Source organism: Condylura cristata, unplaced genomic scaffold, assembly GCF_000260355.1.
Source record: "Condylura cristata isolate star-nosed mole 26May11 unplaced genomic scaffold, ConCri1.0 scaffold00035, whole genome shotgun sequence".
NCBI classification, from domain to species: Eukaryota; Metazoa; Chordata; class Mammalia; order Eulipotyphla; family Talpidae; genus Condylura; species Condylura cristata.
In genome coordinates this window covers 5,337,310-5,362,824 of record NW_004567136.1, presented here as the reverse complement: position 1 = coordinate 5,362,824, position 25,515 = coordinate 5,337,310, and the positions used below count along the sequence as shown (strand labels likewise).

Here is a 25,515-nt window from a genome sequence, read left to right as displayed (position 1 = left end):
GCGGCGGCGGCGGCGGCGTCCCGGCGCCGTTGCTCCTGCTCGGCGCTGAAGCGCTCCTGCGCGCTGGTCAGGTAGTAGCCGATCATCTCCTCGTGGAACTGGTGCCGGTGGCTGGTGAGCAGCAGGCCGGCGAAGATGAACTTGCGCTCGCCCTGCATGGCGGCGCGCAGGATGTTGAGGCTCAGCTTCACGTCCGTGCTGTACTTCCAGGCGTCGCCCCGCGGCCCGCCGCCCTTCTCGGCCGGCGACGCGCCCGCCACCTTGTCCGTGGGCGACGGCGTGGTCTTCTCCGAGGGCGACGTACTGGCCGACGCGCCCGACTCCTCCTTGCTGCCCTTGCGCGACTTGCCCTTCTTGTCTTTGCTGCGCTCGGGCAAGTCGCCGTTCTTGCCGTTGGCGGAGTTGGCACGGCCCATCTTGCCGTGCACCAGGCCTCCCAGGCCGCCCATGTTCTTCTTCAGCTTGATGCCCAGCGTCTTGCTGAAGCTGCCCAGCTTGTTGGCCACCGAGTCCGCGCGGGTCTTGTCCTTGTCCTTGCGCTGCTTCTCCTTCTCCTTGTCCTTGCCGTTCTTGCCATTATTGCTGTTGGAGTTGCTGCACACCGAGTCGCGATCCGAGTCCAGCGAATCAGCCAGGGACTGCACGTCTTCCCCTGCGGAGGCCGTTGGGGACTCAGGCTGCGCCAGAGGGGCCTGTGGGCCGAGAAGGAAGCGGGGTGCAGAATGAGGTTAGAGAGGCGCCGTGTCAGCACGGAGCCCGGGAAGGCGGCCCCTCCAGCCCCCCGCCCGGATTCTGACTGCTCTGGAGAACTCGGGGTGCTGATGTCTAGGAATAGCCTGAGCGGGGGAGTTGGCACCAAGAGCAGATAACCTGTTTGGCTTTGAGTCCCAAACCACTTTGTTTTAGAGACAAGAGCCGATGCTGCTGGACCAGACAAGGCCCCCTGAGGCCTCTGATTCAGGTGAAGATGACACGTCACCTTCCTCTTCTGTGACTCTCGTACAAAGGCTGTCGTGCTTATTCCCTGCAGGCAGGGGTAGGCACCTGTCCTCAGAACGCCAGCCTTTGACGCTTGGAAGGGATGCCCCTCCACTGATTGAGTAGTGACAGATGATTTTAGTGTAGGGGTAGAGTCTGAAAGCGGGCCTGGGCTCAGGAGGAAAGATGCTGTGCGTTCCAGTGAAGGCTGCCTGGGGTGGGGACCGGAGTTGGGGTTGACAGTAGGTAGGGTGCACCTCGGTGGTCATTTTGAATGAGGCCCACCATGGCTGGTGGGAGGCCAGACCTCCCTCGTGGGAACATGGCTTGGGCCAGGGCCAGGGGTGTGGGAAAGAGCCTGAGGAAGAAGGGAGCCAAAGAGGGCTGCACCCTCTCAGGGTGATGAGAGGATTCCAACTTAGCTCCACTGGGTGGGGAACAGGGACCTCCCACCGTAGCAGGGTCTGGCAGGAACTGGTGCTCTGGCCTGATGGGGCTATCCTGGCCTCAGCTGGGCAGTTGATTGCCTCATTTTGTGTTTCCTCCCCCTCCCCGCCCCCTAGGCAGGCAGGTCTGGGGGAGGGGAGGTGCAACCAGGTCACCAGAAGCAGGGGTGTGGTTGGACCAGCCATCACCACCTCCTAGTTTGACATTTCGTCCTTCCCCTCTCACCCTGCCCTGGGAGGAGGCTGGAAGGAGCTGGGGATCTCACTGGTTTGCCAGAGAGAAGAAAGGCTCAGGTGAGCTGTGCTTGGCGCTGGGAGGCCCCTGGTGCTGGGAACAGAGAGACCCTGAGCTCTGGCTGAAGTTCAGTGTCTGGCATTTGATCTGGAGGCTGCCAGGGCATGGCAGAGGCCCCTGCTCATGGCCAGAGCCCACAGAAGAGCCTTCTGACCCTAGATCTGGAGCTGCGGCCGTCACGGCCCACGGGGGTACTGGAGAGCACACCCACGCGGCACTGGGCCCACGCGGCACTGGGCCCACGCGGCACTGGGCCCACGTGGCACTGGGCCCACGCCTGGCGTTTGGCAGCAGGTCGGTGTCTAGCCCCGCGACACCAGTAAGTGTTCTCAGCACCTGCGCCCTGCAGCCCCTGAAGGTTAAACAGCTAAAGGCTGAAGCATGAGCGCACTGAGTGGGGCCTGGCGTGCCCTGGTACCCACCTGGGTGCTGACCTTGCTCGTGTCACCCCTTGTGATGTCCTGGTAACCCGAGTCTCCTTGTGAGCCCCACTTTCTGGCCAAGTAAACTGACCTTGGGGAGAACCAACTGAGGTGCAAACACGTGTTTTGTTTGCTTTGCTTTATAAATCCTATTCCCTGGAAATTCACGGGGGATCGCAAAGCATCAGCCAGTACTTGAAATGCCTGACGGGACTCTTGTCGTGTCTGGACACGGAGTGGTGCAGACCCGGCCTGCGGAGGTGGCCTGCGGGGCCACGCTGCCCTGCCCCCGGGAGGAGAGCTGGGGGAGGCCAGGCTGAGTCCGCCCTGGGGTGGCATTTCCCGAGGACCCACGCAGACTTTATGATTAATTCTGCTGCGCGGCAGCGCCTCACATTCAGAACTCCGCGGAGACAGTTCTGCACTGTGACTTGCCTACGGCTTGTTTTCAGAGTGGGTGTGTTTACTCCTCTCCTTCTGGGTGGAAAAAGTGGGACCTTTTCCTAGCAGCGCGCATGCACATAGCACGCACACACCCCGGAACCCCAAATGCCTCAAGCCAGAGCCGCGGTGACCCAAAGTGTGAGCACGGACAGGACGGGGGTGCGGGGTGGGGACAGATGATCCTGCCCCGGCCCAGCCGCTGGCAGGATGCGCAGCGCGGCCGGTCCAGGGCTCACACCAGGCTCACCCGGGTCTCAGAGGGGATCCGGATCCATGTCACATTCATGTAGCTGTGCAGAAGGTTCAGCTTGGCTTCTAGCGACAAGATCAGGCTGGCGAGAGAACAGTGTGAAAAGCCCAGTGAAATGCCTCAGCCGGTCTATGTACCCCCCTGCCCCGCCCCCACCTGTGGGCACAGTAGCTCCCACGAGGAGCTGGGGGCTCAGCCCCCTTTAAGGAAGGCTGGTGACACCTGCCCCGAAGGGGTGGGGGGCAGGGTGGGGTCTTACTGTGCCAGCCGGGCGTTGTCGTTGTCATCTTTCCCCCACTCCCAGTCCTTCCCAGGGTCCACTGCGAAGTGCAGGGGCAGCAGCTTGTGCTCGGAATCCGTCAGAGGGATGACAGCTGGAACAGAGGGGGCGGTGCCAGATGGCCCACAGGTGGGACCAGGCCTGTGGCAGCCCCAGCACCCCTCTCCCCCCCAGCAGCAGAGGGCATCACACTGGCCTGGCGCCGGTGGGAGGGACTACACAGATTGGGACTGTACACATGACCAGTATCAGCAGGAGCACTTCGGCCACAGCTCTTAAAAGTACTACCCATGTGGAAAAAAGTCATCCTGCTACTGAAGAGAGTTGGAGAGATCACCTGGACTTTGCCGAGGATTTGGGCCGGTGCGGTGGGGCAGCACACAGGAAATAGCTACCTCTGTTCCTGCTCTTCCTGAGAAGCACCTGGCGCCCTCACCAGGCGGCAGGGTCCCCAGGCAGGAAGCCTCTCCGGGCTCCCTCTCTTCCCAGAGCAGAGCCTGCTCACTTGTGGTTTTGTTCAAGGGACCCCCAGGCCGCTGGGCCCAGGGCCTCTGTCCACCCGGGTTGGGGCCGAGGCCAGTAAGAGGGAACAAAGCCTCAGCGTCAGGGAGTCATGCTGGAGGGACACGTGACTTCACCAGGGACCGCCCCCACCAGCCCTTCCAGAGTGACACGTGCCACCACCCGCCCTGGGGGGGGGAAGTCTTGGCCACCTGGGTGGAGTCGGGCATTGACAGCTTTATCTGGGCTCTGCTAGGAGCTTCTGAGCTGGTGCGGGCCTGAATGCAGAGAACGGCTCCCTATAACAGGGGCAAGAAGCGGAGAATTCTGACCAGTTTCACCATCTGAGCAGCTCCATTAGCGTCTCTGAAGGCCTGACTCACACAGCCGTGCGTCCTGCAGAGCAGTACAGTTAGGGGCTCTGACCAGGCCACTGCTGACTTTGGGGAGCAGGGCTTCCTGGTTGGGGAAGCCAGCCCACCCTCATGCTGGGACATCACCTGTGTGTTCATGGCAGGAGGTTCTGGCTCTCCTGGCCCCGCCAGCTTGGGAGGTGGATGCGACCAGGCTCCCTTGCAGATGGGGAGTGGGCTGAGGGCTGACAGCCAGCAAGTGTAGTGGGGTCCCCTGTCCGTCCCCACTCCAGAGAACCACAGAGGAACGCCTGTCTCCCGGTCCTGCCCTGGCATCCGGACGTGTGTGGCCCTGGGTCAGCTTCCCCCACTTCTCCCTTCCTGTCCTCTTCCTTCTCCTCTTCCCTCCACTCCCCCACACCCCGTGTGTCACTCATTCTTGGCGGGGATGCCATGGTAAAACAAAAAGACAGTAAATGCACAACTAACTAAATAAAAATGATAATACTGAATACCATTAATAGTTGATTTTCTAATAAGAAATTAGCAACGTTGGCTCCATGCTGCCCTCCAGTGCTGTTAGAGAAAAATTGTGAGCACAAATAATCCCCACTCCAGCCTCCCAATACAAGGGAAATACAGCTTTCTGCTGGTTTTCCATCTCGCGGCTGGGCTCTGGGCAGCACCCCACTCTGACTTGGGAGGTCAGGGTGGCCTGGCCTGTCTACCACACGCTGCCAGCTTCTGCCTGAATGTGGCCTTGGCGCACAGGCACCCTCCCTGGGGCAGACACGCCCAGGGCCCCCGGGACAGCCCCCGGCCCAGAACAAGCCTCCCCTGGGTATGCCAGAGCACCCACAGGTTCAGGAATCACCTTGCCCAGGGAGAGGGTTCCCCAGCTTTCTACCCATAGGGTGATGGTCAGGGCCCTTCTTGGAATGCCTGGGAAGGGTGCTGGCTCCAGCCTCCCCTCATATGCCAGGCGAGAGTGTCTGGGAAAAGGACCAGAAGACTGTATTTAAATAAGCATCTCCGTGGTTTTCAAACTCGGGCAATTCTAGAAAATACTGCGCTAGAACAATAGGCTGCAAGGAGCGGTTTCTGTGGGTGCAGCTGGGGCAGTTCCACCTGGCTGGGGCGGCGCTGTGGGAGGCGTCTGCCCAGCTGGTATTCCTAGCCCTCCAGCACTCGGGAACAGGTGCCTCATTACACCGGGATGCATGGGAGACGCTTGGCGGGGTGAGGGAATGGGTGGGCCCCCACACTCCCGCTGCAGGATGGGCCAGGAGGCAGGAGCAGGTTTCTGAGCGCCTGGGAATCTGCCTGCTCGTCACTTGCTGCTGCCTTACACTTGATCTGCAGCATAACCACCCTATTGTGTTAAGCCACTATGATTCTGAGGCTTGTTTCAGGTCAATAAAGAGAGTAACGTAGTAGTCCTGCCCGTTGGGGGCCCCTGGGAGCTCCCACCGGTAACAGCTGTGCTGGAACCAAGACCGGGGTGGTCTGCGGTGGGGGTGGGGGAGGGGACCCCAAGCACCAGCTGCTGGGCGCTCAGCCCACCCCACTAGGAAACCCGTAGGCACACTGCCCTCTGGTGGCGAATGTCAGAATGGCAAGTGGTTTTCAAACAATCTGTGACAGCTCCCCTCCCCCCACTTTTTCCTTGAAATGTCTTTCTCCTATTTTTTAACCTGGGAACACACAGATACCACTCCAACTGGCATGCACGGTAGTTTGAGAAATTATTTTCCAAAAAAGCATGGCGACCTCTGGTGCTTGGGATGTCAAAAGCTGGGAGAGACTTGTCCCAGCACCCCAATAACAAGTCAGACTAAGTGCAGGTTCACAATCTCCATTAACCCAGCAGAGAGTGGGTGTGAGCAGGCAGCCAGCTCTGAGGGAGGAAAGGCTGTCTCCGGAGGTGGGTAGGGCTCTAATTCACTCATCCACACCTGGGCATGAACACTTAAACTGGTAAAGGAAGAGCGCAGCCTAGTGAAAGAGTGTAGAGATGAGGATGGGGGCACAGTTCTATATATAAGGGAAATCTACGTGTACCCCCAGGCCACCCCAGGAGCTAGCCTGGTACTACACGATGAATTCTGAGACATGTCCTTTCACAGATCTTTTCCTCCTGACTATGCTAAGGAACTCACTGCACAAGGCAGAGCAACACTACTGTCAATCTTAGGGCACTGGTGGCTGTCCTCAGTAAATCACAGGGTTAGGAGCTAGGAACAGACCTCTTTTTACTTGGGGAGGGACAGGAATATCTTCTCCCAGAATTACAGCTGGAGGTCACTCCCTTCCCCCAAGATGGGACACTGTGTGCATGCTAAAACAGAGGCCTAATTAGAATTACAGAAACTTCCTTGCTCCCCAAACCAGCTAGCACCCAGGTTGACAAACTCTGAGGGATAGTCTATTGCTGGTAAGAGTGAGAACAGGGTACAGCACGGACAATGAGAAAAATCAGCACCCCCAACACCAGATATCACTAGAGGAATCTGAAGGCTGAATGCATGCACTAAGCAAGCAAAGCAGCCGTGAAACCCAAACCCAGCCCAGGTCCCAACCTCCTGGGTCCACTCCCTGAAAGTGAAGACTAAGTAAAAGGAAAGGTCTAGTTCAGGAATCAAATGGACACAAGAAACTATTGACACAAGAGGCAAAATAGTCAACAGAATAAGACTCAGGTATGCAAAGGTGTTGGAACTCCCATGACCCATAATTATTAATGAAGATTCTAGCGGGAGAGGTAGACATCATGTAGGATTTGATGGCTGACTTCAGTAGAAGAAATGGCGAGAGAGAGATCCAGAGGGCTCCGCCCTCAACGTGGGACCAAAGTTAACATCCCCAGTAATTGAGCCCATTAGCACTGCCAGGCCCAGGCGGGATGCACTGAAGTGGACAGAACATTAGTTACCACCATAGCATTCTTCTCTGAAATGCATAAACTCGTATCCGATGAAAAATGCCAGGCCCACATCAAAGGACACTCCGCGATGTGACTGACCATCAAGAGCTCTTTAGGCTGAGGGTCATGAAAGACAAGGAAAGACAGAAGGGCTGTCACTGACTGGAGGAGATGAAAGGATCAAGAGAACCAATTGGCCCGTGAGATGCTGCTGCGGAAAATGGACCAGGAAGGGGACAACAGGGGGGATGAGTCAAACGCGAGTAAATGTCTCCTGTCTTCCTTCACTCGCTCAACATTTATTAGGTGCCTCCAGGGTTTTGGTGCGAGAGATAAAAGATTAGAAAGACATGACATGTGGCTTTGAGATGTCCAGGGTCTGGCCGAGGAAGAACGGGGACCCTCTGGAAGGCCGCCCCTCTCTCTCCCTGCTCCCAGGCCTGCTGCAGCCCTGGCCTTGGCACGGTGTCCAAAAGCAGTGAGCCCCGAATCCTGGGCCTCTCGGAAAATAGACTCAGTTTAGGGGGATCTGTTTCACGAGACCTTGAGGGGCAAAGTGGCGACAGACTGACCCCTGTGCCTGCGGCACACAGTGCGTGTCTAGTCCTGAGGTCCTGGGTGCGGGGGCCTGGAACAGTCTGGCTGTCCCCCCAGCCCAGCTCCACTCCTCACACCCTGCGGGACGGTCTCCTCAGGTGCAGAGCCACTCTCCAGGGGCTGTGGTCTGCGCTCCGGGAGGGAGTGCAATGGGGCCAGATACCTGGTCTAAGCAGGTGGACAGCGGCCCTGGCGGGGAGGGCTAAGCTCAGCTGTCTCTCTGCCGCCATCTCAGTTTGTCCTTCTGAGTATTACTCTGCGAGTCTAGAAAGCAGCTGAAAAGAAGGGAGGCGTACTGCAAAGACCATAAAGGTAATTCGCAGCTTTTAGGCACATTTCTGGCTTCTCAGGCCTCCTTATCACAATGTCTTATCACAGGCAGAGGCAACCTCCTCTCTATGACCTGATTCACACACAGATGAGGGCTGGCATGTAATAAAGTGGTGATTCTGAGTCAAAAATCACTTTGTTTTAGAACACTACGTTTAAAAAATTACACTCAAAAGTTCATTTCGATGGAATAGTACCCGTAACATGTGCGGACAGATGTCTACTTAATGAGAGGTGGCCGCTGTTTATTCTAAATCACGACTGAGAAAAAGCACTGTCAAATAGATTGCAGTGGAAGCGTAACATGATACTTGGCTTGAGGAATAAAATATAGACTGGCGCTTCGTTTAACCATGAGCTGTGCAGCTACTACAGATGAAAGATTCCTTTCACGGCCTGTCGTGTGGGGTTTTTGTGTTTGGCTCCAGAAAATCCCCAAAAGGCTCATTTTTACAAATGTGGTGTGTTCTCTATGTGGCAGAGATTAAGTTCAAGCTGCTCTTTGCAAAGCCATTTCTCGGCAGGTTCCACACCTGGGGGTGGGCGGTCTCTGTTTCCAGGAAGTGAGCACAGACTCTGGTGTAATCATCTCAAGCCCTGGCTGGGTGCGTGGCCGGCCTGTGCCTGTCCCCACAAGTGTCCTCCCTCCCAAACAAAGGGCAGGTTCGGGGCTGACAGCCAGCGCCCTGGGGAGGGTCACCAACCAGGTCATAGCAGTGGGACCCCCCCACCTGCAAACCCCCTAAACCCTCACAGGCTATTTGCTCTTAGGAATAACTAAAGTTACTTTATAGGTTGATTTTTTAAAAAACAATAGATTGAAGGCAATTCCCCACTTGTCCAGTCCTGAGTTACCTAAGATGCTGTTTTATTCAAACAAACAGGAGCGGGGCTACCACTTCCTGTACCTCCTCGGGGAGATACATGTCCCCCAGTGGCCCCCCATTTTGGCCAAGTCTCCCTTTGGGGAAGTCTGCCCCCCACACTAGCAACCAGGCCTAGCAACGCTTTTCCAGCTGCAACCTGGAAACAGCCCCTCCTTCCTTGGGCTCCATTCCCAGGTGGGGGTTGAAAATGGGGGTTGAAATTGCCCCTCCCAAAGGTTTTGGAAAGGTTCCCGCACTGCAGAAAAGCAAGGGGCCTTGGTGTGGCTATGCATGTGTGCTGCTGAGCCCCGGGCCCAGGCTGCGGGGACGGCCCGGCGCACACAGCTGTGAGAGGCACAACCACCCATATCTGTACAGGGGCCGAGCGACAGCCCCTCCCCCTTCATCTTCCTGTCAGAGGACACACTCATACTTGTCTTGAACACGCAAAAAGCAGTATCTGAAAGGCCTGAGAGAGATCAGTGCCTTCTGTGAGGGGCCCGAGGTCTGAGCCCCAGGTGAGCCATGTACCAGCCCGGGGACCGTCTTTCCCTGACCAGGGGCAACTTCTGTGAGACTGGACAGAGAGGCCCAGCTCCGGGCCTGGGGCTTGGGTCCTGACACAGACCACCTGGTCTTCAGTGAGCCACAGATGAGAACCACGAGTGAGGGACCAGCACTGACTGGCCAAAGGCCTGAGGCAACGTTAGAGGCAAAAAACGTCTCTTAGGCCTTCATGACCGATGCTTTTCGGTGGCCAACATGTCTGTAAATAATACAGAACAGCAAGGAGCATGGGTCCCGTGGCAGCTGGCATGCCCACTCTCCTTTCCTTTCTGGACTCACATCACCACAGATTTCTTGGGACAACACCCTATGGCAGGGCCCTGAGACCAGTCTGATAGCCTTCTGGGAGATTCTCTCTCTACGTGAGAAGCAGGAGCAATAACCTCTTCACTCAGTGAGTCACAAGAGCTTCGTAGTTTATGTGGGACCCCCCCGCCCCCCGCAACGGAACCCTGCCATGAAGTCGCAATGCGCTGACTGAGGAGAGGCTCACGCGAGTCCCTCCGGCTGGCGGCTGCAGCTGTGCAGTGGAGAGCTATAGGCCAGCCCCGTGGGTCCATGCGTACCATGGGAATGGCTGCCAGCGGGAAATCAGTGTAATCATTTGAACACAAGTATCAACCTTTTGACTCAAAAGCTGTCTCTGGAGCAGAGATTGGCAACCCTTTCCCACGGATAGGTGGTGACTATTTCAGACTTTGCGGGTTACCTAGTGTCTGTGGCTGCTACTGAGTTCTCTGCCTTTGTAGTGCAAAAGCTGTAGCCACAGCCGACATGTCAGCGGATAAAACTTTACTTATAAAATAAATAAATAAATAAAACTTATAAACAACGGCTGGTGGGCCTAAGTTATCCAACCCCCACTCTAGAGCAGCTTTTTAAAATTACATTTAAAAGAAATTACAGCTCTATAAAATAGACATGAAAAGGGAATAGTAGTGAGGTTACTCGAGGGTGGTGGAATGAATAATTTGCTTCAAATTTTAAATGAGGACTCGTCTTTGAGGTGGTTCTCAGCCATGCTAGCATTCACGCAGGGACAGGGCAGTCTCATACAAAGCCTGTCACTCCAGCATGGGCAGGGTGAGCTTCCTGGGGTGAACGGGGAGGTCTTTGCTTTCTGCCTCCAGTGCCCATGCCTGCGACCCCGCCCCACCCACCGTCCCAGGCAGCAGATGTCCGGCATACCTTGTTCTCTTTGCTGGTCTCTCTGCTCCATGGACACCAGGGCAGAGAAGTGCGCTTGGTCGTAGGCAAGAACCAGGGGTGAGCAGTGGCATCTGTTGGGAGGCACCTCCAGTGGCAGGTAGATTCCTCCGAATGGGATGGGCGCGAATGCTGTGGACACAAATGAGGGTGAGGGCGTGTGGGGCCTGGAGGGGCTGTGGATGGATCTCCGCAGCATCCGGGCAGAGGTGCGGGTCTCAGAGCACTGTGCTGGGTGTCAGCCATCCACTGGAAGCGGAGGGGCCTGGTCCGGACATCCTCGGTGCCCACAGGAGCTTCCTCACCATAGGCGAGGAAGCTCAGGCTCGGGGAGGCAGGTCCATTAGACCCAGGGTCTTATGTGTGCCCAGGGGGCCCCTGCCCGCCTCCCTGGCAGAGGTCTGTGCCTTATTGGGTTACACCCTGGAGACAAAGGGACAGGGGAGAGGGATTTCCACTGTCACCCTCTCCCCTGGCCCCAGGATGGCCTGTCACCCACACAGATGACCAAGAGTCCACCTGGACACTCAGTGATGTCACCGACAGTCCACGCTTTTCTGGACGCACCGCTCTCTCTCCTTGTCCTGGTTTCTCAAGAGCCGCCTGCTCTGTATTTTGAGACGCTCTGCTTTTAAGTTGGAAGGAGCCAAGTGCAGAACTGAGGCCCAATGCATGAGTCAGACGGGAAATGAGACAGGGGGTTGGCTGCTTGAGTGACGAGGCATAATCGTGTTCATTTCCTTACTCATCAAGAAGAGGAAAGAAGAGCCTAAACCCTCACTGAAATCCAGTCGTTTCTGCAAATAGCAGCATCTGCTTTTGAATCATAAGGAACTTGGCCTCTCGTGGCATCAGCCAACTTCAGGGAGGTCTTTGATGGACTCAGGGGGCCCCTCTCCCACCCTGCTTTGTCTATGCTGCAGACGGCAATTCTGCCCATGGGCTGAGAGGCAGGTGAGCCCCCTTTGAGAGGCTGCCCCTTCCAGCTCGGGGGGGAAGGGGCAGTGTGAACCTGCCCGTAGGATCGGGTGGGGCAGGCCTCCACCCCGAGAGCAGCAGGCCCGTGGCTTCTGCCAGCTTCCTGCCCTCCGTGATCACCATGCCTGACCGCCCGTGGCACTATGGGCTCGCATGAGTGTTTTGGGACACACGGGCTTCCACTTCAGTGGGGCTGCAGGGACCTGCCACTGGGCAGCTGCAGTCCAGCATCTACAAGCAAGGAGACAAGAGACCCAAGGGACACCTGGCATGAGAGGGCGAGGCTTGTGCTGGCAAGGCCAGGGGAAGGATGGAGAGAGCCACCTGGAGGGCCAGGGAGTCTCTGAGCAGCGGGGCCGTTAACCTGGGAGTGGCCTTCTGGGTGGTCATCCTGTCCCTCCTCTTCTGCTCTTCTGCCTGTGGGCTCCTCAGCAGGGCCCCCTCATCTGCTCCAGCAGAAAGGTTGGAGGGGAGACTTGCCGTGCGCATGCCTGTCTTGGCTGGCTCTGGCTTCCCCAATACCGTAGCTGAGGGCTGTGGGCGCTGTGTGAGCCCGGCTGAGCAGCTAGAGCAGGGTGGGTGCACACACCCCGGGGGGCCAGTGGGAGACAAAAGAACCCGGGCAAAAGGGCTGTGTGGGCCCAGCAGCCCTTCCAGCCGTCCTAGTCTGCCCATCTTGATTCTGTCACAGCCTTGCCAGTGGCTGTCGGGAGGCCACCGAGAGGACAGGACTGCTGGTTGACCCTTGGCTGGACTGTGGTTCCTGGAGGCCCCTCGTTCCTCCTCTAACATGCTTTGGCTGACCCCGGAAACTGCCTCAAGGACATGGCCACGTGGTGTTGAGGCCATTTGCACCATACATGACCGAGCCCACTTTAGGACTCGATAAACTTCAAGACTTGGGAGTGGGCTTGGAAATCTGTTTCCCTTGCATTCGCCCAAGACAAGCCTGTAAGTTCCGTGGTTCGTTGAAACTGCTGCCTGCTCGGCCCTCCTTGGTGGCACAGCGGCTTAGGACGCAGCACTGCAAGCTGGATGCAGCTGCTTCAGTGCAATTTCCATCCCCGGCCCTGGAGGTGACCCACAGGGCACGGCAGACCTCTCCTAACCCACTCACTGCCCCCCCTCAGCAGTGTACTTCATCCATTTGCCCATTCTGCTCCCCACTTTGTCTCCAGTGAATCCTCTCACCTCCCTGCACTTCTGACCTGTACCCCAGCTCTGTATGAATAAATAAATAAATCTTAAAAAAAACCAACCCCCCCAAAGCACTGCACACCTGCTCGTTGGAAGAGCCTCGTACTGCTCTGTCTCTCTCTGCCCTCTGTGTGGGGCTGGTTTCAGGGTACTGTCAGGGGGCTCTCAAGGAGGTTGCCACTCAACAGTGATTTCAGCTCTGATATGACAGTTCAGGGGTGGGTGGAGACAGGTCACCAAGTGGTATGGCACCAGGCACCGCTGGGGCCCACTTCTCTAAGCACAGGGGTCGGGCCGGCCGGGGGCGAGATGCCACCGTCACTTCACCGTCTGCCGCTAACACGCGGGAGCAATGCCTGTCCCCTGGGAGCGCAGAGGAGAAATGGAGATAGATAACGTACTATTTGCTCGTGCGAGGCGAGGCTCTCTTAGCGGAGGGAGCCTCTTAATTGGGAGTCACACGTTCCGACGGCGGGCGAAACACGCCTGCTATAGTACAGACACGCTCACCTTCTCCACCGGAGTCCCTCAGCATCGTGTCAGCGACCACCACGATGGGTCTTCTCAGTATGTGGGCTAGGACAAACACGTGGAATTCTTCCAGACTCTCGTACACGGGGTCTTCAGAGTTGTCCACGCTGGGAGACAAAGTGAAGTAACCGGTCACTGGACTGACTGGGCGGGGAGGGCAGGTCCATGGAGAGGGTCCCCATGCAGGGTCTGAGTCTCGCTTCTGGGTCTCACCTCCACAAAGCCTGGTCACGGCGGCCAGCTGAGGCCACTTCCCTCCCAGGCCACTGCAGTGGCAAACGCACAAGTCCCAGCCAGGAAAAAGCCAGAATCATGTGAAAAGCAACTGTAACCAAGACAGGAGATCTTGGGTCTCAGGGAGCAGGAACAGGGGCTGAGGTGGAGCCCAAGGAGTGAGCCAGCCCCCTGCCCCCTGCTATGTGACCCTGGGTGATGGCTTCTGGGTGGGTGGGGGGGTGCAGGGGGCGCTCCTTTGTTAGTGTTCTTATTATTGAAATGCGATGTCCGTAGGAGTCTGAGCCGAGCTCTCAGAGAGGAGACTCAGGTCTGGATGTGAGACGTGGCAGCGAATGAGGGGCGGGTGGCTGTGGCAGGGACCAGGGAGGCGCTGGAGAACAGGATGCTAAAGAGCGCCTCAGACACACCCCAGGAGGGCCACGAGGGACCTGCAGAGAGCAGAGTTGCAGGATTGCACGAGCCTTTAGGACATGTGACACTGGGTGTCCTAAATGAGATCAACCGTCCGTGCTGAGGTGCCATGTAGGTAGAACAAAGTGACAAAACCACCCTGTAGGACCTCACTGACAGGCTTGGATGGATGCGGGTCAGGCAGCACGGGCCAGCTGTGGCCAGGCCAGGCCCCCGTTGCCCAGCGAGCCTCCCGGCCCCAGCAGGCCCTCCCTGAGCGTCAACACCCAGCTCGCTCGTGTTTGTTTGAGACTCTTGCTGGCCCTCAGTTCCCAAAAGCATGAAGCAAGAAGCATATGCCTGAAATGCCGGGCCCTCAGGTTTCACGGCTGCCCATTTAGCTGCCCGCTTCATTCCAACCTGGCCTATTTGTCCGTGGGGACGAGCCACTCCACACGTGCACAGTGGCCAAAGCCCAGAGCCTGTGGCCGGGAACATGGGGGCGTCGGAGCGGTCTGGGGGACACTGGGCTGGCTCTGGTCTGCTCCAGCGGGACTTCGTGAAGCCAGCAAGTGAACAGGTGCGTTGTTAGAAAAGCCCCAGCTGGCGGCCTGGCGTCTCTGAGCCGGGTGAGTACAGGCTGGGGTGTGGGGCCCATCATGTCATGTGCCACCCTCAGAGGCCCCTGCGCTGGGGACCCCTCCTGGCCACAGCCCCACGTGCAGGACGAGGATGAGGTCTAGGAACCTGGGGTGCCGCCTGCATGAACCCATGCCTCTGCCTGTACAACATGTGGGGGCTATGTGTGTGTTCCCCCGAAATATCTGACAGTGATGCACCGTCCCCCTCCGGATGGCTGAGGTCTCCTGTGGAATCTAATGTCGGCAGGGGAGTCTCTGTGTTCCCTCAGCTCGGGGGAAGCATGATGGGGCCCACCTATGCTGTTCCCACTGCTGAGGGCAGGTCGGGAGCTACAGGGCGCGCCTGGGGGCGTAGGGTGACACTCACCCTCCGCCTGTGCCGCCGTTCTTGCTGAAGTGCGTGCGTGGCTCGCTGGAGGCCAGTTTCAGCAGCTCCGTCCACTCTCGCTCCCACTCCTCCTCGGTGTACACCAGCCCTGACTGGCACAAAGGGACGTGGGTTGGGGACGTGGGGGTGGGCCTCAACCTCCCCACCAGAGAAGCTGGGCAGTCAGACAGGCTGTCCCTCGGTCCAAGTACACAAGCAGCCAGCACACCTGTTAATGACCACTGATTGGCCCCCTTTGCTAGGAGAAGTACTTCAGAATCCCAATCTCTAAATTCAACGCTGCTGAGTTCATCCAAGGCATTCCCAAGGGACAAGAGTGACCGGAGCACGAACCTGCCCACATCCCGGCTTGGGGCTGACTATCAGAATGTTCATAGGGGCCGTGGGCCCAGTTCACATGGCAACAGCCTGGTTCTGCTAGGCCAGCTTGAGCCAGGTGCCCTCTGGACCGAGCACACATCCAGGGCCCAGGCGTAGCGGGCAGGGTGCCAGCGGCTGCACCAGCAGGTGACCTCAGAAGCCCTCCTCCTCTCTGGGACAACTTACACAGTGAAGGTGGGTGGTCTCTACAATTGGGCCCGGCTGTGGGGTGCCAGGAGATGTGTGGTCACTGGTGCTAGTTCTGAGCTGTTGCCATGAGGCCTCCTTCATGGGTTTATTTATTTTTTAAAAAGATTTATTTACTTATAAATACAGAACTGGAGTACAGGCCAGAGGTGGAAGGGCAGTGGAAGGATTCACCAGAGACAGAGTGGGGAGCAGAACAGGCAGATGGACGAAGTACACTGCTGAGGGGAGCAGCGGGCGGGTCAGGAGAGGTCTGTGCCATGTGGGTCACTTCCCTGGCTGGGGACTGAACTTGTACTGAAGCAGCTGCAGCCAGCTCAGTGATGTGCTTTAATCTGTTGTGCCACCAGGGAGATTCCCCTCAATAGGTTTAAGTGGGGGGTGCCTTAATGATCTCAGATGCCACTTCTTCCTGGCCTTACAAGCTAGACTTGGGTCCCAGCGCTGGACCTCACCAAGTCACGCCCAGTGGGCATTCCTGGACACCACACAGCAGCAATTACCAACCTCCTTGTTCTGCTGAGTCTGCTGCCACCTCCACCTCCGTTTCAGGGCCTCCCTCTCCGCCCCTGTCCGCATCATGGTGTAGAGGGCTTTACGCAAAACCAGGTCCCGGTCGTGAAAACCCCACATGCCTGTAGCCGGGAGGCCCACATGGAGCAAAGGAGAAAGACAGGACATGAGGAAGGGGACAGACCAGGAAGAGATGCCCCGCCACCTCATGGGGTCTGGACTCAGCATCCACATGCCCTAAGATCTCTCGTGAGCCGGCACTCAGTTCCCGCACTTGTTAGCGATTCCCCGTGTTCTTGACTCCCCGCGTTCTTTACCCGGAGCTTCCTGTCCCTGCAAGTGGGAGAACGGAGGCACACATTGCCTTCTGAGAGGAAGTATGATGGTGAAATCGGGGAGACTGTCCCTGGGCCCCTGGCTGACCACTTTTAGGTGGTGAAATCGGGGAGACTGTCCCTGGGGCCCTGGCTGGCCACTTTTAGGCCCTTAGCTTTGCTTTGAGGGGCTTACGCGCACTGTGCAGGTCTTGTGTGTAAGCGAGACAAGGGGCAATGTGTCCCAGGGAGGACCCAAGCTAGGTTGGCAGGGTGGGCATGGACATGTCTGGGCCCAGGTGAGAGCACCTGCCTCCAAGAGGATGCTGACCCCTGCCTGGGCTGGGGATCAGGGTCAGAAGGACAGGCCAGCTGTTTCCCAACAGGTGATCGGGGAGCTCACAGGCCGTTGAGACACCAAGGCAATGAAAGGCTTGAGAGGTACAGCCAGAGGGTTACAGCAGGGGAATCTGTCTGTCCGTCCATCCATCCACCATCCATCCACCTATCCACCATCCATCCATCCATCATCCATCCATCCATCCATCCATCCATCCATCCATCCATCCATCCATCCATCCATCCATCCATCCACCATCCATCCATTCATCCACCATCCATCCATCCATCCATCCATCCATCCATCCCTTCCTCCCTCCATCCATCCATCATCCACCATCCATCCATCATCCACCATTCATCCATCCATGCATCCATTTATCTACTCTTCCAGTCATTCATTGGTTTCAGTGAATCCTATTGGTTCCATTTATTTATTGCCACACAGATAGAATTGTAGGTGCTGGGAATTCCCACAGCAGCAAACAGACAGACCAAGTTCCTAACAGCTCACAGGCATACCTCTGGGGAGGTGGGGCAGTCACCTAATGGGCAAGTAATGAAAGGAGAGATGAAGTCAGTTCAGAGCAGAGTGATGCTGGGCCCAGGAAATACCGCCATCAGCCAAGGTCCCAAGGGGTGAAGAAACTGCTGAGTCACCTTCCCAGGTAGAGGGAAAGTGCAGATACCATGGAGTTGGCTCTCTTGCTAACTTGAGAAACAACAGAGAGGAAGCTGGGGCAGAGCATGAGAAAATGGGGTTTTAAATGAGCCGGGAGTTTTAAAAAGTGGACAGACCTGCACCCGAGTGATATTTTTAAAGATACTCTGTGTCTGTAAGTGCAAAGAGATACAAAAACCATGAACCGCTGTGGACTTTTGAGAACAGAGGCTTTCATCACTCTCCAGTACAGAGCGAGGGAAGCCATTTCTCGTATTTCTTTTTAAACTGGCCGAGCTAATCTTGCTCATCCTTCTGACCTGCCTGCAGTAGTGTCCCAGCCATCTGCTGGCTGGGCATGGCCCGTGTCCACGCTCAGTTTCCATGGCTCCTTGCTTGGTCTCTCCTGCAGAGAAGGGTCCCCATGGTGCAGAAACATCTGCCCACACCCGTCTGTTATTTCTACTGTGTCCCACCACCCTAACCCAATGTCTGCTCAGCAGGTCAAGTCAGTGTCACACGTGGCCATCTCAGCGCTGGTTCCTGAGGGGGTCAGCTACTTGATTACCAAAGGAAAACAGAAAGGACGACCTGGTGTGAGGCACAGACCATCGGGGCCCAGCCTTTGCAGCTGGAGCAAGGCCTGGCTATGGGGGCTTTCTCTTCCCTGGGGGCCTTACTGTGCTCACTGGGAAATACCGCCATCAGCCAAGCGTGTGGCCTTCTGCTCTGTTGGCTGACGGGACTGGGACTCTGTGGCCTGCCGTTTCTGGAGGACAAAGGCACTTCCATGCCTGAGACCGTGGCTGCAGCAATCAGACTGCTGTTTGACAAGGATGAGTGGTTTCTTCCTTTATAGTTTTTCTATGGAACAAGGTAGAATATACTGCCTGAGGGGGGAGTAGTTACTGTGCTGTATGAAATATAACACCTGCGAAAATAACGTTTTGAAGAAGAATAGCTTGGAAAATTCACCACAGAAGTTGAAGGGAAGAGTGTGGGACTCTCAACATGGGAGATTGGAATTTCACTGGAGAAACAGAAAAAAGATCGGATGACAGTTTGCCTTGTTATTATGATGAAAGTGGAGTAGTTTGATGCTGCCAGTCAACAGAATGTGGCAGACTTGAAAGGGAGTAGGTGCAGGCCACCATCTTTCCCATCACCTTGCTGGAACCCGGGCGTGTGCAATGTTCCCTTTCCTCTCGGGCTCCACTCTCCTCTGGGCCCCCAGGGGCTTGCGCAGTCTGCCCTTCAGGCCTGATGCGCTCCCTTTGAAGCCCTCTCAGCTGCATCTCCGTCCACCTCTTGCAGATCAGGCCTCGTACAGTTCTAAAGGGACAGCTGGATCCGATGCTGTGCTGGGTCACAGCATTGCTTGTCTGCCTGGGGACATGGGCGTGACCTCCAAGACCATGCTCTAGTTTTAGGTTACTGTCCCTGGAGAGAGACTTAGCTCTCCAGGACTGATGGGGTACACTGGGCTTAGAAGGGATAATCAAGCTTCTGAAAGTATGCCCTGCTTTCCCATTATTCAAGTGTTGCCACCCATTCCTACTTCAGCATTTATTGGTGTGACTTCTTTCCACCAAGAAGCTCACATCTCCACTGGAGCAGTTCTGTTGAATGTTCTGGCTGTGTTAATCCCTGTGACCCAAGCTGTACTTTTCTCTAGTCAGTCAGTCCTAATGCATGGACTTCTGTTAACATGGTGGACCCATACCTACCCATCTCCTACACTGCTGCCCAGACTTCCTACTGGAGCTCAGCTGAGCTCAGCGCTGCCTTGAAACACACTGCTATTTCCTGTCTTTATGCTTTACCTATGTGGTTTCCTTGCTTGAATGTCCGCAATTTTTATATGCTTTCTAGTATGTCCGTTGTTAGTAAAAAACAAACCCAATAAACCCTCCAAAGCAAACCACCTCCTCCATGAAATCCTCCTGGATTGCTCTAGGCCATACTCTAGTACTCACTCCAGCTAATGCTCAGGGATTCTTCTCTCATGACAAGTCTTTTTCCATGTGTGCTCTGCTCTTCCAACAAGCCTGCCTGTTGCTTGACAAGGAGATGGATTATTGGCTCCATCTGTTGGGGATCCTTCCAATGACAATAATGCATATGGTTCTAATTAGCATATGTCTGTCCTTGAACCACACACACAGAGCAAGCCGGATGCTCCACCCTCTGTTTACAACCGTGGAACTTACCCAGTGAGGCAGCATGTAAAAGACAGTTCCCATCCCCAGTCGTGGCCAGAGGAAGAAGCCGTTTACAGCTGGTGCACACAGTGGACCACCAGTTCAGGCGACCTAGAACAGAAGCGCACATGAGAACAGGACCCCAGAGCGGCAGGGTCCATTGTGTTTGTGGACAGAGTCAACATCAGTGGAGATTTTCTTGAGTTTCAGTGGGAAGGCAAAATGTTAGGTCACCTCTTCCCAATTATAATATATTTTGCCCTCAAAGATAAGAAATGGCCAAGTCCTCTCACCAGCTAGCAGGAAGATAAAGAAATTTGGCCAAATCTTTCTCCCTTAAATCTAGAACATATTTTACAAACAATTTAAACTGTCTTTGAGTAATTTCTTCGGCTGCAGTTTTCCTTCCTGAAGTTATTTTGACTGAGTCATCCTTCTCTTGATGCATGCCTTTGCATCTTTGAAGGTCTGATGTACAGCCAAACCATTATAGCTACTTAGTATAATGTGAAATTTCATTGACACATCTCATGGGTATTTCCCTATTTGTTCTACTGAGTACAACTTCAATTCTTGGATATTGTGTATAAAACATAGGAAGATGCTGAAAACAGGAGAGAAGATGGCAGACTGGCAAGGAACCTCAGGAGTAACATGGCAGTGGCTGGTAGTAGGCAACCCAGTAGGGGGCACCCTGGAATTTCATTTGGCCTCACTAATCCCAGACTAGATACTGGAGAAGCTGGCTACCTGGAAACATTAAAGAGAGCAGACAAAAGAACTGATGTTTCTCTAGAAAGAACACTAAAAGGAGGTATCAGCTGCTTAGGCTGTCAGAATAGGGGAATGGATAAAGAAGACATGTTATATATACACCATGGAATATTACTCAGCTAGAAAAAAGATGAAACCCTGCTCTTTGTAAACACATGGATAAACCTAGAAGGTATTGTGCTCAGTGAAACAAATCATATGGAGAAAGACAAACAATAGATGATTTCACTCATAGATGGTAAAGAAAGAAAACAAACATGAACAAAACAAGCTCTTAGGCTATGAGAACAAGATAGTGGCTACCAGATTGGAATGGGGGAGGGAGGCAGAAATGCATGGTGTAGGCTGCGAACTGGAATTCTGGTGGTAAACATAATGCAGATGATTTATGAGGTGATACACCTGAAACCTATAGAGTATAAAAACCAATGTTACTTCAGTTAAAAAGATTACTTTTAAGAAAGAATTTTAATAAAAAGTGTTATTGCTTTAAGTAAATAATTTATAAAATATGAAGAACAAAGACTATAAGTAATGCTAGAAAATATAAGCCCTCAAAAGTACATTTAGTTCGGAATCATTGCCTAATTCAGTTATTGCCTAATAGATAACCCTATTGGGAAAGTTTACTATAATAAACCTGTCAGTAATTTGTGTAATCTGGACACCTATCTGATATATAGCATTTTGGGTTAAGAGTCAGTATTACATTTTAAATGATAAGTGGTTTTATTAATGTGAAATAATTGTACACTTAATTCTAAATGGAAAACATGTATTTAAATGAACACTATAAAATGAAAGCGATAAGAAATTATTATATGAAGATGCTTATGCACGGACTAACAAATTGGTATAATCTTACCACTTGCAAGTCATCTTATTAAAGCTCAACGAAAAATTCAATTAAGTACCTTAATTGACAGTGGCGCTGAATGGCCTGTCTGAGACATAATTGGAAGTAACTTGCCATTACTTGGTGACTTCTTTTTTTTCTAGGCTGTGAAATAGCAATCTGTCTCACCTGACTTTTACAGTTTCTTTTTATAAATATCCAGGCTGGGAGATATTAAAAGTGGATTGCCACAAAGTGGAAGAAAGTGACAAGATTCTTGCTTACAAAGCATAATATTCCAGAGTGACTGAAACCCTGGAAGCCAGAAGCATGTCACACTGAGATGGGCAGGCCATGTTCATTCTTGGAAGTGGATCTGAGCTGGCAGTGGGGCCTCAAGACCACTGTATACAGTCCAGGGGTGTTAGCAGACAAACAGGGGGTGGGGTGGGGTGGGGGAGGGAAAATGCCACCTCAGCGACATGGCTGAGGCTTACCTGTCCATCCTGGCTCCCAGGTCCTGCTCTTATCTTTTCAGGCGAGACTAGATTCCTTCCCTGCACTGTGCAGCGAGCATGATGGGTTCAAGACACTCGGTACAATCACATCCTTGCCAGAGTCAGGTGTGGGCCTGGCCATGGCCCTGAGATGCAAGATGAAACCTGCTGGGGTTGCTGTTGCGAAGCTGCTCATCCTTTGAAAGGAACATGCAGGCCCCCCTCCACCCCCCTTGCTGTCCTGGCCACTGCTGCATGAGGAGGTGTCACCAGATGCCTTTCCAGCCACAGTGTACCCCCAAAGGAAACAGTGCTGACTTGCGGAGGAGACAAGAGCAGCAGGCTGTGTGCCTGGACCCTTGATGATGACGTGGAGTGGTCAGCTTTGCTGGAGTGTCCTTGACCTGACCGACTGCCCTTGCACTGATGGCGACTCTCCTGCTCGCTGCAGGAGCCACAATAAATCTCCCCACTGTGTATGTAGGGTGTGCACATTTCCATCCACAGATAAGGAACTGAGGCTCAAAGAGAGAATAAATACATGGGTCCATGTGCACTGAATCTTGAAGGGGCCATTTTTCAGCCAGGACAAAATGAGATGTCCAAGCTGATCCCGTGCATTCAGACACGGCTGAGTTTGTGGCAAGCTGGTTTTAACTCTTGAGCTGTTGTGATTTAAAAATGAATAGCAGAGCTGAAGCTCAAGGCTACGTCTGGCGGAATCACAGTCCTGCTTCCCCAGGAAACCAGGGCCCCTGGTTCTCTCTTGCTGGCTCTTGAGCTCAGCTTCTTGCTTGTTTCTCTGATTTCATTTTTTCCCCTGACACTTTTGAAAAGGATTGATGGAGAGGACTTACACCACCAACCAGAACCAGATGTACATCAATCCTCTGTCATATTGGTGGCAGCTCAAGAAAACAAAGTCAAGATCAAGTTCGACTTCTCTCTCTGTGCCTCCTGAATTTGCGCTCTCATTTCTCTCTCCCCATATGAATTAGTATTTTTCTCATTATGTAACATGAAGACAGTGTTTAAAAATACATAATCTATTCAAACCTTCAGATAAATTATACCATTACATGTTGAAAACTGTGTGCTGTGCATAAGACTCATTCCTCCACTTTGGTTCTACTGGAAATAATATTATTTCCTTCTCTCCTCTAGCCCTGTCTCGCTCCAGTCTCACTCTGAGCTCGCTATTCCCCTTTTGTTTTTTTTATAGAAAGGCAGGTCAGACAGATTTTTTTGCTCCACATTTTACTTTTTTCTAGAACCTGGTAGTGGGAGCCAGGTCATATGGCCCTTCGGTCTACACTGGGGAGAGATGGTGAGGAATGAATCCTATTGGATCATTCAAGAATGGGATAAGATATAATTGGCTGGGACTCTTGAAAATTATCATGAACAGCAAAACAAAAGGGAAAGGGGGTGTTTATAAAAAGAGACCAAGGAGACACAAAGGCAACATGAACTTTGTGTCTGGGAATAAAGTAATTATGAGATTTGGGGTTAACAGGGAATAAGATGAATACCTTTATATTAGACAGAAAATTAAATGAATGCTATTTTTTTTTCTTAGGAATGATAATGTTCTCACGATTCTATAGGAGAATTTTCAGGAGATTCATATTGGCAACATATATTCAAATGGTAGGCAAGAAGTACAAGTATTCAATGTATATGTAAAAGTGTTTATACATGTGTGTATAACATAAATGTGTGTGTATATATAAAGACAGAAAACAAATGTGACAAAATCTTAAAAACTGGTGAGTCTTGGTGCATATATCTAAATATATATCTATTCATACATCTCTCTATATATATGTATGTGTACATATATATATACACACACATACATATACACACATACACACATATACATGCACACGCAGAGGCATACACATAATATCAACTTTTTGGTGGATTCAAAAGTGTTTAAAACAGAAAGTGTGCCCCATGGGTGTGTTTCACAGTTTTATACTTATAAATGAAGACATTTTATTCGAATGCCTAAGTAGTTTCTATGTAAATTAACTCATATGTCTTGATATAGTTTTAAAAATGGGTTGAGTTCAGTTAAACACACATTGGGGGATATAACTGACCCTGTTTTTCCTCTTCAATAAGTAAATTGAAATTTTTACAGTTTTATTAAAATTGTTAATTTTTCTGAGGCACAAACCTTGAAGTTTATAGGTGATTTCTCTGAAATGTCTCAAGTGAACACCCTTCGCCTCTAAAGCAGATAACATCAACAAATCATCTGATCTTTTCCATGGCAGACATGTTAATCAATCATCACTCTTTCTGCAAAGGAGGCAGAAATCTTCAGCCTAATTCAGAGCTCTGGAGGACCTTAGGAATGCAAGTTACACTTCTGAACCAAGTAGGCATTTACCTAGAGCATGTTAAGTTTTTTGCCTAGGTTCATTTTTAGGTGGTATTTTTAGGAGAAAGAGTCTTTAAACAACCAAGTAGGGTAGGTCTAAGGGAAAATGAAGCACGTTAGGGAAATAGGAGAAGAACAAGAATCCAGCTGGCCTTGTAGATATCATGCCCAACAGACCAAAGAAAACAACTCTTTGAAAACATGGAAAATTTCTTATACCGCTACAATCTTCTCTTGAGGTTCACTTTTATTATTTATTTTCTATTTAAGTTCTTCTCAATTCATTTGAAATACTTAACAAAAACTAATTTAAAATAAAATCTGTGTGCATATGCCCAAAACAGTAGGGAAAATGGGAGATGAAGGTGTCGTCTTCAGTCATTAGAAGAGAGAAGCCATTTCCTTGAGATGTGTGGGTGGGAACAGATTTAGAGAGAAAAAGGATGAGAAAAATGAAATCTCCCTGGTCAAAAATCTTTTGAAGTGAATATTCAACTTTGAAATAAAGTGAGTTAGCCCCTCATGACCAAAGCATTTAGAATGGAAGGTGAAAATATGTACCAACTCAGCAACTCCCTGTAGGTGGAGACATTTTGCCTATCTAATCCAGGGGAAAGGATCTGAGAGCTTCCGATGTGAGAAACTGCATTGGAAATCCTCTTACTTCATGTAAAGTTAGACCTTTAAAAAGTATCCTTTAGGTTAAAAGATTAGAAAAACTTCCCTTCTAATAAAGGTAACTAATAGATCAATTTTTCTTCTAGAATGGACTAAGCATAGGAAAAAAAAAAACATTGACAACTTCTTTCAAAAATGTTGTAGCTATTGGAGTCTACAACACAAGAAATTAATATAAAATTGTAATATAAAAATTGTTATAATGTTAATTCCCCTTGGGAGTTCGTGTAAATAAAACAATATCTTATTCAATATAATTGAGTAGATCCTCAACATAAGACACACAAGATCCCCACAGATAATGTCATGTTCTCAACCCAAGATTATAACCCCAATAGGAATCTAGTCATCATAAGGAAAAGCCATAGATAAAAACCAGCAGTTGATAGGTATCCATGAACAGGAGGTTGAAATCATTAGTGAGTGTACACAAGTATATTTAAATAATTTCCAAGAATGAAACAAAGAAGAAGCAGATTTGAAAAGCACAGAAATTAAAAATGAAAATCTATAATAAGATAATTTAAAAAACTCATATCAGTTTAATATCAGATTAGACATGTACTTGACGATAAATCACAAGAAATTACACAAGATACAACTAGTTTGTGGAGTGGGGGAAAGAAATACAAAAGAGAAGTTATGGGACATGAAGGATACACTTGAAAAAGTCTAATACTTTCTATTGAAATTTAGAAAGGAACGAGACAGAGGCAATACTGGAGATATTGATTGAGGATTTTTCAGAAGTAATATACAGGAATAAATCCACAGATTTTGAACATCTCAGACATGTTAAGCATGAAAAATAAAAATTACCTTGAAATTGTGAAACTAAAAAATGTAAGACAGAAAAAAGATCTTAAAGCAGGGTTAAGAAATAGATTTCCAATGTGGGAAACTGAAAGCTGACTTTTAGGTTGA

The 25,515-nt window shown here is 52.1% G+C and overlaps 1 protein-coding gene across 1 annotated transcript in view; it reads right to left on the bottom strand.

The window, feature by feature from the left end:
• OTUD7A (OTU deubiquitinase 7A) overlaps positions 1-25,515 on the bottom strand; it is a 105,720-nt gene that overhangs the window by 26,394 nt on the left and 53,811 nt on the right. Inside the window, exons 6-13 of the mRNA XM_004692952.2 lie at positions 19,425-19,526; positions 15,895-16,022; positions 14,800-14,912; positions 13,144-13,271; positions 10,441-10,590; positions 3,095-3,209; positions 2,833-2,917; positions 3-692 (exon numbers count right to left, since the gene is read on the bottom strand). Coding sequence (XP_004693009.1) covers positions 3-692; positions 2,833-2,917; positions 3,095-3,209; positions 10,441-10,590; positions 13,144-13,271; positions 14,800-14,912; positions 15,895-16,022; positions 19,425-19,526 — 1,511 coding nt within the window. The remainder of the gene's footprint in view (positions 1-2; positions 693-2,832; positions 2,918-3,094; positions 3,210-10,440; positions 10,591-13,143; positions 13,272-14,799; positions 14,913-15,894; positions 16,023-19,424; positions 19,527-25,515) is intronic.